Genomic DNA, 17,638 nt, shown 5'->3' with positions numbered 1-17,638 from the left:
GGTAACCATATAGTGCATTCTGCTTGGAGTTTCTACACTCAGAGGAGGAGGAGGGATGCAGATGTTGTCCACAGTAAGGGTAGCAATTTGCAGTCCTATGTGCTGGGGCCCCACTAGTTCAGTCGGTAGAGAATGAGACTCTTATTCTTAGGGTCCTGATTCATGCCTCACATTGGGCGCCATTTGTAACTTTCAGTATTCTCCATTTCCTGAATTGTATCCCAGTACCTTATTGGTTGGAGAGCAAGCATGAATTATAGCTCGTATAGCATTAGCTGTTCTTAATTGTGGAAACACCTGTTAGGTCATGTTAGGGTTCATGAGGTAAGAAGGGTTGTGACCTGTGTTCCAGATGCACTTTAGCCATTCTCTGTTCATTACAGTCACGATCTTTAAGTTAGACTTTCTTATGAATGTGATTTGGACTATTATAATGCAAGGCAAATATAGTATGTGAATTCATAGAATCAATAAAATGGTTTGTTATTCATGTTGAAAGATAGGTTATAACTTCATTAGTAGTCTATTAAATCTTGATTTTCATAGCTGTGTTTTAGAAGTCTATATAAATGCCTCTTTATATATGAAGTAACATTAGAATGTATTTTTATCTTTGCCTTGTATTTTAAAACATTTTATTAAGTTGTTCACATTCATTTTTTGTTTAAAATTTATTCTAATTTAAGTAATTTTGTTATTTTATAATGAAAAAGTTCATATGCTTTGTTTTTTTAAATAAAAGTAAGTTTAGTTGTTGCTAACATGTATAGATTTAGAAATGCTAGTCATTTTGTTTTTACTAGCACTCTGTGTTTATATGTAACTTTGCAGTAGAAAGGAGTTCATTGACTATATTGTTAGGCTGTGATATTAACAAAGTGAAATTACCCTCAGTTCCAGAGTGTGCACATTCAATAGGACTAGAAGAAAACATTGCATTTAGAGCATATTGGTTTTAGTTACCAAGTAGACATATGTACTGTGTTTATAAAATTTATTTTGGTATTTTAAATTCTTATTAGCATAATTTTATAATGGAAATAAAAATCAGTCACAAGGAAGATGAATGTAGGGGATGCTGGAAGGCTGTGGCATTAGGGGAACTGACTGGAAGCTGCTATAGTTTCAAAGGAGGTAGAAACCACTGTAGGTAGAAAAGACTGATTGTTCTTAGGGTGCAGCAAGGAGCAGTTTCCAACTTTTCCAACTCGTGTTCACTTTAAGTCTGTAACAATTCTCTAGTGCAGCACTGTTTATGGGCCAGAGGATAATAGCATTATGTTCAGTTTGTGAGCTAACCAATTAAAGGCCACATTTGCAAATCAGCTTCAATCAGTAGACGACACCAAGACTCCTTTCCTTCTCCTTGTGCCATGGGAGCAGCCACATGGCCTCCATCAGCCACACTGGTGGGCTCATGAAGATTCCCGCTATTCAGGTTTGGCCACCTGTATTCCAGTATTAGGAATTTACTTTTTTTTTTCTTTATGGGCTTCTCTGTTTTCTCTTTTCCTCATTTCCTGTACAAAACTGAGTGTGTATGATTCTTTAATTCAGTGAGCAGTGAGCGGTAGTTCAGTAAAGTATACCAGCAAGTTTTAAATTAGCAAATAAATAGGTACTTATACACACAGGCTACTTCAACACAGCAGTGAGTGAGAATTTGGTAGAATATATGGGTATATTATTAAGTAGCTAAGTAACATAAATGTGTTTATATGTATATAGGACTGTTTAGGATGTTGATCTTCAGTAAAGTAAATTTTTCTTGAGTTAAGTAAGGGCTCCAGAAACTTGTTTCTCCCTAACTGTGTAGGAGTCAGATACAGTAAAATGATAAGGCGAGGTTTTGTTTTTACCCCCCATTACCATTAGCATCTATCTTATTTCTGTACCCCCAGGTGCTTTTCCTTGTACGTTTCTCGTGTTTAGGCATACTTGCAACTTGATATAAATATTTAATGAAAAATGACTGTTTAGCAGAAAGCAATAATATAAATGTGGTTTCAGAGCATGCCAAAACATTGTAGGCCGGGGAAGTGGTGTTGAGTGGGAGCCACTCGCAGCTTTTCTTAAATCCAATATGCAGACTCTACTGGAGCTGCTCAGATGAGTGCCCCGCTGTCTGCCTGTGCTTGATCTAGAACCTCACTTTGGCTTTTTCATGTCCAGTTCCAGTCCACTCTCCCCCGAATTATTAGAGAATTGACTGTAGGTCTGGCTTTATAGTCTAATGAAACTCTTGATTTCTAACTTCTTAGATTTCTGTTATAAATGTTAGAACCCATGGGCACCTAGATAAAATGCCAGATTAGTCAGGGGCATAGGGAGGATCTGGGTTGGGAAGGGAAAAAGTGTAATCAGATTATATTTTATGAAAGTTTTGTTTTTCCAATTGAAAATAAAGAAGTCACTTCATGATTAGGGAATCAGCCTATTAGGGAGAGAGATGAGGAAAAGAGTGTCTAGGTAGGATTCACTTCATGAAGGGACATTCAGAAGCAGCCACCAACTGAAGATCTTCCTTAACACTGGTCCTAGATCAGTGGTAATTACCAGAGTGGCGTTCTTCTCTCCTGGACATGGGTACCACTGTAGCAGTGAGCTGAAGAGCCACGAATGGCTGTCTTGTATATACATTGATGGTTAAAGCAGATCATTTTATGGAGACAGCCAGAAATAGGTACCTGAACAGTAGATGTCTTATGGTGCCCAGGAGTCATGAGCCTAAGAAGCCCCACACCCTCCCACATCGGTGACCTACGCTGAAATGCAGAATTGCATTGCTCAGTGTGGAGCAGAGTCTCCACACAGGCATGGAGGGAAGAGACCTTTCTTCCTCAGTGACCAAGGGTGGGACCTCTCTACATGTCCTCAAAACCGCAGTGCAGCTAGCCCTGTATGAATGATCCTTCAAACAGACCATGCTGTAAGTGCCTTATGGGCTCCGTTAGATAAGAGAACCCTAGTAGAGAGTTGCCACATCAAAATCTTTTTTGGGCTGAAGCCTGCATTGACTTGACATCTTTGAATTACCGAATCTAGCATCCCTCACTCTGACAGGGCTATTTGTAGTCATGGTAGAGGGCCTGCATTCCAACTAGGAAGGAATTCCGAGATTATGCTTTGTATTTTTTTAAAAAATATTTTTCATATCTCCAACCCAGATACTCTTCATTTATAACTTCCTGCTCTTCCCTTTTCTTTCTTCTTTCATGATGTAATTATTGCTATTTTTAACTCAAAACAAACCACACACACACACACACACACACCACAAACAACATTTCCTCCAGCCAACAGTGTTGTGTCATGTTTTATTCTTTTGGCTTTTTGGGGAACCTACTACCCAGCTCCCAAATAAATCACACACGGAGGCTTAATTTTACTTATAAATGTCTGGTCTTAGATTGGCTTGTTTATAGCCAGCTTTTCTTAAATTAACCTCTCTACCTGGGCTTTTTCCTTTCCTTGCTTCTTTATATCTTTCTTTCCTTCTTACTCCGTCACTGTCTGCGTGGCTGGCCCTTGATGTCCTCTTCTCCTTGTTATCTTTTGCTTGCTTCTCCTCTTCCTCATTTGTTTTTCTCCTTTATACCCTCTGCCTGGCAGCCCCGCCTATCCTTTCTCCCTCCTCAGTATTGGTCATTTAGCTCTTTTTATTAGGCTATCAGGTTTTTTAGGCAAAGAATCACAGCTTCACAGAGTTAAATAAATATAACCTAAACAAAAGCAGCACATCTTTGCATCATTAAACAAATGTTCCACAGCATAAACAAAAGAAATACACCTTAAAATAATATTCCCCAACACAGTAGTAGCACAGTGCCACTGTCTGTGAACCTGGTTGGAGGCACAAATGAAATGTGCTCTACTGCAGGTTAACTGTTACTGCTGGCAGATTACACTTGTTACCTCAGCTCACTTCCCTTCTAAATAGTAGTAGAGAACACAGATTTGGGTGAAGACAACTCACCAGAAAGACTCAAGTAAGATGTGGCAAACAGTGAGTGGGACACACAAAACTGCAGATAAACAGAAAACTATGAGACAGAGAGCCACCGTGACAGCGCCACAGTCTTACAGTTTTCGGAGTTATAATCCAAAGATAATAAACTCACTGAAAATCCAGAAAATTTTTTCACAGTGCTACTTTCAAAAAAGATAGGTGAGCCGGGCGATGGTGGCGCACGCCTTTAATCCCAGCACTCGGGAGGCAGAGGCAGGCGGATCTCTGTGAGTTCGAGACCAGCCTGGTCTACAGAGCTAGTTCCAGGACAGGCTCCAAAGCCACAAAGAAACCCTGCCTCGAAAAACCAAAAAAAAAAAAAAAAAAAAAAAAAAAAAAAAAAAAAGATAGGTGCTAGAGAGATGGTGCAGTGGTTAAGAGTACTTGCTGCTTTTGTAGAGGACCCGAATTTAGTTCACAACCACCTGTAACTCGTTTCAGGGAATCCAATGCTCTCTGAACTCCATAGTCACTGATTATGCCTGTGGTAAAAACATAAGCATGTAAGCAAATATACACACAAAATAAAAATAAATACATCATTGAAAAGGATAAATGAGCATTCAAACAGATTAATGAATTCAGGATCAATTCAGGACCTGAACAAGAAAGCTAGCAAAAGAATGTAAATAAACTATGTTGATTGGAGAAGAAATTAAGAACCATGGAGGAAAATTTAGCATGGAAGCTAGATGCTGGAAAAAAAACCAAACACATGCTGGAAACAAGTTAATCAAACAAGTAAAAACAAAGTGGAAAGCATGATTGGATATGACAAGAATGAATTTTAGGGGTAGAGGGAAAGGGTGAGGTAATATATTCTGACATATATATAAAGAAAGAAACTGAGCATAACCAGAAATTTCAAGAACTCTGTGAAGGTTTAAGAGGTTAAAATAAAGATTATTGGGTAGTAGGAGAAGCCGAGTGAGCATCTAAAGGTATAAACACCTTATTCATGAAGCTATTATAGAAACCTGAAGAGAAATGGACCTTACAGTATAAGAAGGATGTAGGACTCCAAATAGGCATGGACAGAGAAGAACCTTTTCATGACACATCACTCTCAAGGTGTCAAAAATACAGAGCCAAGAAATGCTATTAAAAGCTGAAAGGGAAACAGTATCAACTCATATGAATGATGTACACCTCAAGGATGACGTCAGTTTTCACATCATGGACACCAAACACCAAGAAAGCATGGAATGATGTACTTCAAGTTGGTGCTGATAAAAAGATTGTTACATCTAACAGTCATCTTAAAATTGATGGAGAAAGAAGAACATTTCAAGACAAGCACAAGCTAAGTAAATTTATGGTATCTAAGCCAACAGCACAGAATAATAAAGAAATACCACGTATAGAAAGGAAGGTGAAGGACGATCCACTTCATGGGTACACCAGACATTACATTTCAGGAAACTGATAGATGAACCAAGGAGAGCTTGGTACAAATATTGTCCACAGAATAGACCAGCAAGTCCGCACTGTTGGCAGTGGAGGAAGACACCTGTAGCAGAAGCTGAACCTGTACTATCCTAACAACCAGTGAAGTCATAAAGCATACCAAACTGCAAATATCCCCCAATATATAAAGTAATCCTAAGCAGAAATAGTAACACAGAAGGAATCAGTATCCAATCTCAGAGTATCCTGTGGAGGATTGGTAACAAAACAGCATGGTGCTGGAATAGAACCTAGAATTTAGCTCACGCAGCTCCAACCACCTAATATTTAATAAAGATTTAAAAAACATACATTGGTATAAGAGCCACAAAAATATCATTGAGGTCATGTTCATTGATAATGTTCTTTCAGGCTTCAATCATTTTGTCTCAAAGTTATTTTGTCTATGTCAGTTATTGTAGTGGAGTATAGACAGTATTTGCTTAAGTTGTTGTATGACTCTTTAATTTGTGTATTTTGTAGTTTGTTTACTTTCTTTCGCTTTGAGCTGAATTCCCTTAGAAAGCAACTTAAGGGAGAAAGGATGTATTTTGGCCGAGGATTTTCAAGTGTTCGCACCATGAGTAATTGGCTTCATGCTCTGGGTCTTGCAATGAGGTAATATACCATGGCAGGAGTGGTTGGCAGAGGCTGTGGAAGTAGAGAACGGCTATGGAAGCCTTTAATGTTCCATCCACAGTGACCTGCTTTATAAAAGTAGGCATCATCTCCTAAAGTTTTTTACCACCTCTCCAAACAGCATCATCAGTTACGGACCAAGAGTATAAATAACACCTGAGCCTACTGGTAACATTTTAGCCCAATGAAAACTTCACTGTTAGGTGTAGGATGTGTTTTATGTATCTTTTGTAAGTTGAATCATTATTGTGAAATGACTTCTATTTCAGGGATTATATCATATATCAAAACATATCAGTTGCAAAAGGAATTACTACTTGTTTATTTAAACCAGTGGTTCTCAGTCTGTGGATCTCAAAACCTCTAGCTCCAAAAGTATTTACATCACGACCCGTAACATCAAATACAGTTATGAAGTAGCTACAAAAATAATTTTATGGTTGGGGGGTCACTACAACCTAAAGAACTGTATTAAAGGGTCACAGCATGAGGAAGGTTGAGAATCACTGATTTAAACTAACATTAAGTTATCTTAGCTTTTTTAGCACTGTGACCCCAAATGCCTGACAGACACAACTGAAGGGAGGGGTTTAGGGTGGCTCATGCTTCAAAGAGAGCTCAGGTCAGCATGGCAGGCAAGGGACACTGTCCCCATGACAGTAGACAGGAAGTAGAGCCTAGGTGTGAGACCCAGGGTTGGTATAGCCTTCCAAGGCCACCTTTAGTTCTTCCTTCTGCCTGTCAGACCCTACCTCCTAAAAGTTCCATAGCTTCCAAAATCACACCAAAAACTGGACTCCAAGTGCTGAAAATATGAGCTCATGGGAGACATTTCTGATGGAAACCATAACAACTACTCTCCTTTTAAGAACCAAGATGAATTATCGAAACACAATCACCATTTCTTAGGACAGGGCAGTGAAAAGAGGAGGATTGTTGAATAGTCGCCTAACAGTTGCTGTGTGGACTGAATTTGTATTCTTTTGAAAATATTTTAAATGACAAATTAGAGACCACATTTAGATAATTCCTTATTCATGCTCTCAAATTGGAAACTGAACTGGACCACATTACTGTACCATTTGATATTATTCACTGGTTGAAAAATTCAGTTCTGTAATTGACTGAGGTCTTATTTTGAAAGATAACTAAGTAATAGAACCCTACGTCTCAGTGATTATAGCTTTGCTTGTTCTAATATTTTGTTCACTTGTGACAATTTATGTAAAAAGATAGCTTTATAGCGGAAATGTGTGTTTCTTTGATACACTTTATTATGCTAAAAGCAGACAGAAACATAACAAGGTACATGATTAGGTCATGTCATACTGAATAGAACATGACAGAACACGTATTTACAAAAGTACACTCTTCCTTAGAGCCAGATTGCTCTCAGTTTGGAAATGAACCATCTGCTTATCATTTACATTCCTGGATAACTCACCAGCCCACATCTCCAAACAGAAGTAACATTCCTCATGACCTTGAACTGCTGCTGAGTCCATTGTCTCCATATGTAGCACATATCCCCAGTGTTCTGAATGGAAACAGATTATGACATTTATGATGTCTGAAAAGAACAAGTTGATTTCATTAACATGAAAGACCAACAGTTTATATTTTCAACATTTGAAATTGCTGTAATACAACTGGGACATATTTATTCACACGCTGGTTAACCACCATCCCCCAAACAACCAGTATATGAGCACTTACTCATATAGCACTTCAACAATTAGTGGCTATGTAGTGTGGTAAGTTGTCGAGAGGTGAAGATTTAGGTATGACTCTTAAATTTCTGGCTGGACAAATGATGACTTGAGAAACAAGAACATGGATAGTCGCTGGCAAGTGCAGGTTAGACCAGTTTGCTTGTTTACCATTGCGCAGCTATTGTGTGTCCTGTTTATTTCTCCTGATTATCCAATAGACATCAGAGCTCAGCTTCTTAAAATGTGGTCATTATCCTTCACCTATGACTGGACATGGGAGTTGTGAAAAATTGGAAGCAGTAAAAGCTTTTAATGACCAAAAATTCATTCTTAATGAGTTTTTAATTTAAATAAATTTATTTTTAATTAAATAAATTTGCTTTAATTTTTATTTTATTTATTTATTTTTTTTTGAAACAATTTCCACCTCCTCCCCACCTCCCATTTCCCTCCTCCTCCCACTCCTCTCCCCCTCCCCCCACTTCATTCCCCCTCCCTCTCTAATCTGAAGAGCAGTCCGGATTCCCTGCCCTGTGGGAAGTCCAAGACCCTCCCCCCTCCATCCAGGTCCAGGAAGGTGAGCATCCAAACAGGCTAGGCTCCCATAAAGCCAGTTCCTGAAGTAGGATCGAAACCTAGTGCTATTGTCCTTGGCTTCTCATCAGCCTTCATTGTCCGCCATGTTCAGAGAGTCCGGTTTTATCCCATGCTTATTTAGTCCCAGTCCAGTAATTTAAATAAATCAATTCATAATGAAGCCAGGGCATTTCTGGCAGTTTTAGTGTTGCCTTTTATGAGTTTCTGAATGTAAACATGTAGACTATGCATTGTGCATGACATGGCACACAACCTAACAGATGCTGCCTGCCATGTCTGCTCATGGTCAAGTGTATTGCATTCTTTGAATCACGGTGCTTTCACTATACAAAGTTTTCTGCTTCGGCAGAGACATAATGGTTTAATTATGGAAAGTAAAGACTTGCAGTATTGGCCTGTCATCATTCCTCAGAATGTAAGCATAAATTAGTATATCTTTGCATGGTATTGTCGCTGACTGTGTGACATTGAACATCACTATTTGACTTGTTGACTTGAGTTTTAAAAGTCATAAATGAAGATATATTAGGCATTTCACCCAAATCTAAACAGGAAATTCTTATACTTCATATTAACTCAGGAAAATTATTGTTTTCATCATCATCATCACCATTGTGTGTTTGTGTGGGGAGTGTGGGTGCACACATACATGTCAGGAGTGCTTGTGTGCTGTGGCATGCATATGGAAGTTAGCAGGCAACTTTCAGAAGTCAGTTCTCTCCTTTTACTGTGGATTCCTGGAATCTAACTCATGATGTCAGGCATCAGTGGCAGAATGTTTGCCCTCTGCCCATCTGTTAGTACTGTTAGTACTCCAGAATGATCGCAGAGCCATAGCAAGCCCAAGATCAATCTAGCATGTGTGCCTCTCGAAACTAACAACTGCACAGACACTGAGAGAAACAGTTAACTGAAAAGCTTCTGTAAAGCAAAGGACAAGGTTAACAAGACAAAACGACAGCCTACAGAATGGGAAAAGATCTTCACCAACCCCACATCAGACAGAAGACTGATCTCCAAAATATACAAAGAACTTGAGAAATGGGTCATCAAAAGAACAAATAATCCAATAAAAAAAAATGGAGTATAGACCTAAACAGAGAACTCTCAACAGTGGAATCTAAAATGGCTGAAAGACACTTAAGGAAATGTTCAGCATCCTTTGTCATCAGAAAAAATGCAAATCAAAACAACTCTGAGATTCCATCTTACACCTGTAAGAATGGCCAAGATGAAAAACACTGATGATAACTTATGCTGGAGAAGTTGTGGGGTAAAGGGAACACTCTTCTATTGCTGGTGGTAGTGCAATCTGGTACACCCCCTTTGGATATCATTATGGTGTTTTCTTAGACCCAGCAATACCACTTTTGGGTATATACCCACAGGATGCTCAATCGTACTACATGGACATGTGCTCAACTATGTTCATAGCAGCTTTGTTTGTCATAGCCAGAATCTGGAAACAATCTAAATACCTTTCGACTGAAGAATGGATAAGGAAAATATGGTTCATTTACACAAGGGAGTACTATACATCAGAAAAAAACATCTTGAAATTTGCAGGCAAATGGATGGATCTAGAAAACTTCATAGTGAGTGAGGTAACCGAGACCCAGAAAGAAAATTATCATATGTACTCATTCATAAGTGGTTTCTAAACACAAAGCAAAGAAAACCAGCCTACAAATAAACAATCCCAGAGAACCTAGACAACAATGAGGACCCTAAAAGACCCATACATGGATCTAATCTACATGGGAAATAGAAAAAGAGATCTCCTGAGTAAATTGGGAGCATGGGGACCTTGAGAGAGGGTTGAAATGGAGAGGAGAGGCAGGGACGGGAGCAGAGAAAAATGTAGAGCTCAATAAAAATCAATAAGAAAAAAGAGTGTTAAAAAATCAAAACAAAAAATAAAGAAACTAACAGCTGATACTTTTGGTTGTGCCTAGCTTTTAATGTCCGAGCCATCTCTCCAGCCCAGAGACTGACAACTTAATAACTAATGTTTAACTAACTTTCTACTACAGTAGCACCAAGGTAAGCCAAAGGGTAAAGAACAGTCCCAACTCCAGGCTTGGTAGTGCATGCCTATCATCCAGTACTTGGGAGGGAAGGAACAATTAGAGTTTAAGGTCAGCCTCCCTTCTGCCCCATTAAAAAAAAAAAATCTCAAATACTTCTGGTTCTCAGCATTTTGGATAAGGGATGTTCATCCTTAGTCCATTTTCTTTTCTTCCACTCTCATTACCACCACCACCACTGCCACCGCCACCACCATCACCACCATCACCACCACCACCATCACCACCACCATCATCATCCTTTGTACAAATCACATCCACAGTCAGGAGCAGCAAAAGCTGCTGTCCTGTGGTGTTACAAGTTTTGTGTAGGATGAAGTAGTTGGGATTCCTCAGTCCTTGTTAAAGGTTGCTTTTAGCAAGCCTCATATTCCTTAGTCCTTGATAGGAAATAGTGCTAAATCTCCTTGGTGTGAAATCTCCTAAGGGCGTGATGGTTCTCTGGAACTCTTCCAGTGACCAAGCGCTGTAGTTTTTCTTTTCTGGCTCTATGTAGATTTGTAACCCACTGCTAAGCTTTTTGTCCTGTCTGTTTCCACCATTTCCTCTGTTCCTGACCCAGTGTTGCCTTTATTTTCCTGCTCCTTTTTCAGCTGTCTTCAGAGTCATCTAGAATTCACCAAGGGTAGGGACAATAAAAAAATGTAGTATAAATTGTTTTTGACAGCCTGAGGCTTTACCCTGAGGATCTGCAGCAGCCAGCTGCTCTCACTGCATAGTTTCCTGAAGCCATCCATGGAATGCTAAAAGCAACCTGTGTGGTTCTGGCCTTCCGTAGTCCAGCTAGCTGTTTGATTGACACATGTTTTGCTTAGAGGCAGGTGGGGCAGCAACAGTGAGCCCAACAATTGCCAGGTAGGAAATCAGATTGTTCCATCTTACAACATCTTTACATATTTGCAAGAAAATGAATGCCAAAAAGAATTATTATAATAAGAATTTAAAGAGTTTATTAACATTTATTTTAACAGTACTTTAATAGTGTTTAAAATTTGCCCAGAGCAATGGGGATGTTCTATCGGGAACTCACCAAGGCCAGCTGGCCGGGGTCTGAAAAAGCATGGGACAAAACCGGTCTCGCTGAACATAATGGACAATGAGGACTACTGAGAACTGAAGAACAATGGCAATGGGTTCTTGATCCTATTGCACGTAATGGCTTTGTGGGAGCCCAGGTAGTTTGGATCCTCACCTTAATAGACCTGGATGGAGGTGGGTGGTCCTTGGACCTCCCACAGGGCAGAGAAACCTGCTTGCTCTTTGGGCTGAGGAGGAAGGAAGACTTGATTGGGGGAGGGGGAGGGAATGGGAGGTGGTGGCAGGGAAGAGGCAGAAATCTTTAATAATTAAATAAATTAATAAAAAAAAAAAAAGAAAAAAAAAATTTGCCCAGAGCCCCTTGCACAGGGACAGGTTGGCCCCTTTTTTCTGTCTCTCAGCTATTACTTTTGTAATTTTGAGAGACCCATTAAGAACATCTAATAATGGTGGGGTTGAGAGTTCTTCAAGTCATTCATCCTACAGAAAAAAACGATAAAAGCTCAAGTATTAGAAACAATTGGAAAACTAGTCAAAGACCCGTAGGGACTTGCCCCTTCCAAAATAGCTCCTGACTCTTCTTTTTGGTCAGTTATTCACGACGAATTACTAAATGGATTTATTTTTAGTAATTTACATAAGATAATGTTTAAATTTAACTATTAAACTATAAAATATTAAAAAAAATTGAAAATATATAACTCAAGATTTAAATAGCATGTGGACAGTATTGTTAAACTTTTCTGTTATTTTTGTTCATCTCTTACTCTGCCTGATTTAGAAAATGTACATTTCCATAAAAATTTATGAAAACATTTTATGTCTTTATTATACGGCATGACACTATGTAATTTCAGCTCTCCTCTGGGGACTTAGGACATATCCTACCCTCTGGATGGAGACTGCCGTATGGACCAGGAGAAACAATAGAATTTCATGGATAAAGAAAATCCCCAGAGATCACTACTGCCTTTGTTCACTATGCATTTCTAGAATTGTTTTTGACACACTCACATGCACACACAGGCACACATACAGTCTTGAACTTAGACTTTATTACATCTTGGTTTTATGAGATTTGGGTCGCTTATCTAACATTGGTCTTTAAAAGCAGTCTTTCCTGCTAATGTTTTTAAACAGGAATTTGTAGCTACCCACCCCACACACTCACATAGGAAATGTTAAAGAATGCTTAATATTAATCATCTTAGGCGGAATGAAAGCCTAGGAGTGAGACAGTTTTGAGATGTGTGTTATGAGATAGTTCTACCCCAGCCTTTCCCTCCCACACGTGTTAGCACTTGCTTAGGTGCAGGTCATTTAAAACCCTTCAGGAGAGGTCAGCAAAGTCACACACCCCAGTGCTTTCCGTAAGAAACAAGGGTGGCACAGAGTCCTGAAGACGGGGGTGGGAAGAGGTGGTAAATCAGACCAGGGAAAGAGACGGAATGCCTCCTTCAAATCATCACTCCCTAGATAGCTCACCCTTCATCTGTGGTCTGAGACATAAAAGTAATTTGATCTGGTTTTAAGAAACCAGTGTTTACTTTATCTCAAGTGATTGCTTCTACATCCACCTTTCCCTGTTTCCTCTCTGAAAGTCACCTTACTGAACTGGGTCTGACTTTAACCGAAACTGGAAGGTGTATGGCACACTGTGTCATGCCTGTCACTGAGAGGAGGATAAAGCAAGCATGTCGGTGGTGACCACTTTGCAAGTGATCTTTCAGCTAGTTTGATGTGCCGCAGTAAAATCTATCTGCGCACTTATTGATGTATACTTTAGATTAGGTGAGTAAGTCAGATTTGCTGCATTTTCAAAACTTAGCAGACTGTCCTAAAATATTTGAATTTTTTAATTTTTCTGTGACCATGCTTGAACATCACCAGTTCCTTGGCCTCCCAGCTCTATGTGCGTGTTGGCTTGTGCATAGAAACCCTAAGGATTTAAACAGTGTCAGGAAAAAACCATTTTTTGTTTACAGTTTGCATTCTATACTTTACCTGTTAAGTCAGATTGAGGGTCTTACCCATTTCCCCATATACCCCTGTGTAGACTTGCTTTGCCTTGATCACTTCTAAACTGTCTGCCTTTTTAGTGTTATAATCTAGATTTATTACAACAAAGAAGCATGTTTTCCAGTCTTTGTTGGACTTTATTCCTCTGGCCACCTGTCTTTCATCTCCTTGTTTTTCCTTTGTATGTATTACATGCTGTCCCTCCTGTCTTAATAGTCTGGTTTTTTTTTTTTTTTTTTTTCATTCTCACAAGATTATTCTATTAATTTGGAGAGGAAAGAGGAGCAAGTGGATTGGATAAAGCAGAGTCCCGGGGGAGGAGGAGGAGGGGGAAGCATTGTTTATAGCTGTAGTATACTGTGTATATTTGTAACCCCATCCTCTGTAGGTTCATTCTTGCCCATTCTCCTTTTCCGTCCCTCTGTTCTTCCTTCCGTTATGGCTACCAATTCCTACCTGACCTCTAAAAACTCAAGATGTGTATCTTAAAAAATACTGTGGCCATTTCCCCTCTTTCTCATCTGTGACTTTCTAGCTCTAACTCAGTGTCTTTCCTTTCCTTTTTGGTCAAATATTTTATCATGGATAGCATTCCACAGTTTTGTTCCCATGCACAGCAAGGAAGTTAAATTATGAAATAATCGTCATTGCTTTGAAAATTTCTCACTGATGATAAGATCACTTTTTTGAGAGTTAAATGATTGCACAGGATTTAATAAATAGTAAACTGTATCTTTCTTGCAGGGACACCTCCAGGCAGGTTTTCATTAGCTCATATTCTTTGCTATCTTTATCAATGTTTTGGCTTTTTGAGACTCTTGACTCGGCCTTCTGAGTGTTGACATTGGAGATATGCACCATCATGCACGTGTTTGCTCTTTTTGATTCAGTTGTGAACACTATGGGCTTTGTACTAATAGAGGATAGGGATTTGGTTAAGATGTTCGCATCATAGTAAAACACAAATCGTGCTTAAATAGTATTTAATGTTGACGAGATTCTCTTCAGACTTACTGTGTAGCTGTTTATAACTGAGCCAATCTACAGTTTTCCTCCCCTTTCCTCTAGTTAGAAACTTTCATATGAGTCTTAGGCTTTTTCTGTAAAAAAGTTATTGGAATTTTGTAGGGACTGAATCTCTAGACCACTTTGGATAGTATTAATGCATTAATGCTAATTCTCCAAACCAGGAAACAGGAGATGGTTTTGTATTTATTTGTGTCTTAAATTTTCTTCCAGCAGTGTTTTGTTGTTTTATAGTGGATACTTTGTTTTTCTTTGTAAATGAAATTGTTTTCTTAATGTCCTTTTATGAATTTTGCTAGCTTGTAGACATCAGTGACTGGGGTGTTATCTCTGACATTTCTAAATCACTATACTTCCCCTTTGTATTTTAGAACAGATAATTGGTTTGAACGAATTCATTGGAAAATGATGTTGAGAATAACCAGCAACCTCTAAATTGAAAGCAAATGTTGAATTTTTCTAAGGTTAAACTTATCTGAATGAACATATTTGAAATGCTGGCCCAGAAGGACCCAGCGTGTCAATAGCTTTTAGATACATTTCCCATGAGCTCTTTAAAGTTAGAAGCCTTAGAAGCCTGAAAACTGCTTTCTGGGGATCATTTGAAACTTGTTATTCTTTTTGTGTCTTAAAGTTTTTTTTTTGTTTTCTTTTTAAAGGTATTAGGTGTGTGATAGTGTTGGCATTTTACAGTTTTGGGTGAGATATACAGTTGTGTATACATCATAAATTTAGTTATTTGTAATTTTTTTGTGTATTTACAGGCCACAGAAACACTATTTAGAATGGGTGTTGCAAGAGGAACCATCACAACATTAAGAAACGGAGAAGTAAGATGAGAATCTTGATATAGTTATTAATTGTTAATTAATGGTTTGCAGTGTCTGCAGCATCTACCATGATAATCTTGTGATGCTTTGTGTAACAGGGCAATACTTGATGGATATAACATTGACTGTACTTGGTGTGCACCTCCATTGATATCTATACTTATTGGAACCAGAGCTGAGGTTGAAAATGAGTCATTGAGTCATTTATCTCTGGTTCCTAACTTCTTCTACTTCAAGAGAAAAATGACAGCTCTTCAGTAATAACTTGCACATAGACATTTCAGTGAAAAAAATCCTTTGGCATTTATGCTTCCTTTTTATTTCCTAGGATAAAATTGAAAGTATTTAATCTTTTTTTTCACTGGCAAAGAGAAAGTGGGAAGGGAGAAGCCTGTTTGTTTCATCTTACTGAGTTAGCTCAGTTAGCTTGTAGGATACATGTTTTGATGTTCCTAAATGTCCTTGTCATGTAAAAATATTTTGTCTCCTGGAATAAATTTCCACTCAAAAATCATTAGCAGCCTAATGGCTACCTTGTCTTTATCTTAATTTCCTTCCTCACTTAGACATGTTTAGGTTGCAGGTAAATGAAATATTTTGTTGTTATGATATTTTTGTGTGTTTTTCTGGTAAATGCTTCATAATGATGAAATACAATGTTTCCTATCGTGGAATTAAGTCCTTTGTTATTTGGTTTAACACGTGTAATTGACTAACCTCAGTTTTTAACAATGGAGTTGTCTGACAGGGTTAATTGACATTGTATACCTGTATGAATATAATTTGGATTGGCTTGTATATTTGCTGGTTAGGCACAACTATGACATCATTTAAAAAGCAATGTATTTCAAAATATTTAATTGTGTATTGACAAATCACTGTATCAGTTTTTCCCCCATATCCCCAATAAATTGATGTAGTGCTGTTTTGATAAAGGAAAATTTATCTGCCTAGAAAGCCTGATCCTGCAATTCAGATTTTATTAATTGCTGTATATTTATTCAACTTTTGCACTTTATTTCCTGTTTTATGGGAAGGGTAAGGCTCTGTAAGCAGTCACTTGAGTGTGTCAGTACATACTGGCTACATGGCCTTGCTGAAGGGGCAGGAGCTGATTTGCTTCATTTCCAGCCGTTCTTCCCTTTGTACTGGGAGCACTGCGCATGACCAACCTGGATTAGCATTGGACCAAGTGCTGAAGCACTCTGGCCTTCTGTTCTTAAACCCAGTAAGATGCACTTTGTTTCTTGTATGTAGGAGCTCTGATAATGAAGTGTGTCTTTTAATGTATAAAAGACCTTTTGAGCAGAGGAGTGCTACCATATGTTTCCAGAGTTCCATGGTAACCCTATATGGGAGAGATTATATCGGTGATATTACAGATACATGGAGCTTAGTGAAGCTAGGTGTTTTGCTTCGGATCAAATAGCAAGGAAGAAGGATTGGAACCACAGTCTTTAAAACCCATTCCTTGTCCCATATAATTTGCTTTGTGCAAACAAAAACTTATGATCACTAGTGGTCCTATTTGAATATTAAAAATTGTATTATTTCTAAAACTTTTTAAAATATATTCTAAATCATTGCTTTTCCTGTGTATAGAAAAAGATATGGCTTAACATAAATAGAAAATAATGTATTTACTCCTTCCAACTGTGTTAGCTCATTGAATTATTCAACTGTAGTGAATTCCTTGTAAAGTCTGTAGTAGCTTCTTGATTTAATTTTATAACTCATAAATTGGATCATTTTTTCTGAGAAGCCTTTTCACAATGTGTTGTCTGTTTGAATGGCGGAGTTTGTTCACATTAGTAAGTAGTTATGGGCTCAAAATGAAACCTTGGTAATTCTTCCTGTATTCTGCCATTTAGTTGTGTTTGTTAGGTGAAAAGCATACTCTGTTAAAGATGGTTACATTCTTAGATTTATATATTAAAAAATATCTATTTTTTATAATGAGATAAAAATAAAACAGGGATTGGTATTTTATGATTATTTTTAAATCTTTAAAGCTTTATGAATTTATTGTGTGTGTCGGTGCATGCAGTATGCTGCAGCAAACATGTATGCATGGAACATGTGAATGACAGAGACCAACTTTGTGGAGTTTGTTCTTTCTAGGGACTGAACTCAGGTGGTCATGCTTGCACAGGAGGTGCCTTTGCCTGCTGAACCATGATCAGCCTTCATGGGATCATTGTTAAAGTTCTGAAAGGACACATTTAAATGACTGGC

At 38.3% G+C, this 17,638-nt stretch overlaps 1 protein-coding gene across 2 annotated transcripts in view; it reads left to right on the top strand.

Moving 5' to 3' along the window:
* Tmem135 (transmembrane protein 135) overlaps positions 1-17,638 on the top strand; it is a 220,711-nt gene that overhangs the window by 116,949 nt on the left and 86,124 nt on the right. For both annotated transcript variants that reach the window (XM_057756487.1, XM_057756486.1), the window contains exon 5: positions 15,338-15,403. In XM_057756487.1, the coding sequence (XP_057612470.1) occupies positions 15,338-15,403 (66 nt within the window). The remainder of the gene's footprint in view (positions 1-15,337; positions 15,404-17,638) is intronic.

Source organism: Chionomys nivalis, chromosome 23, assembly GCF_950005125.1.
Source record: "Chionomys nivalis chromosome 23, mChiNiv1.1, whole genome shotgun sequence".
Taxonomy (NCBI): Eukaryota; Metazoa; Chordata; class Mammalia; order Rodentia; family Cricetidae; genus Chionomys; species Chionomys nivalis.
This window is presented reverse-complemented; position numbering and strand designations above follow the sequence as displayed.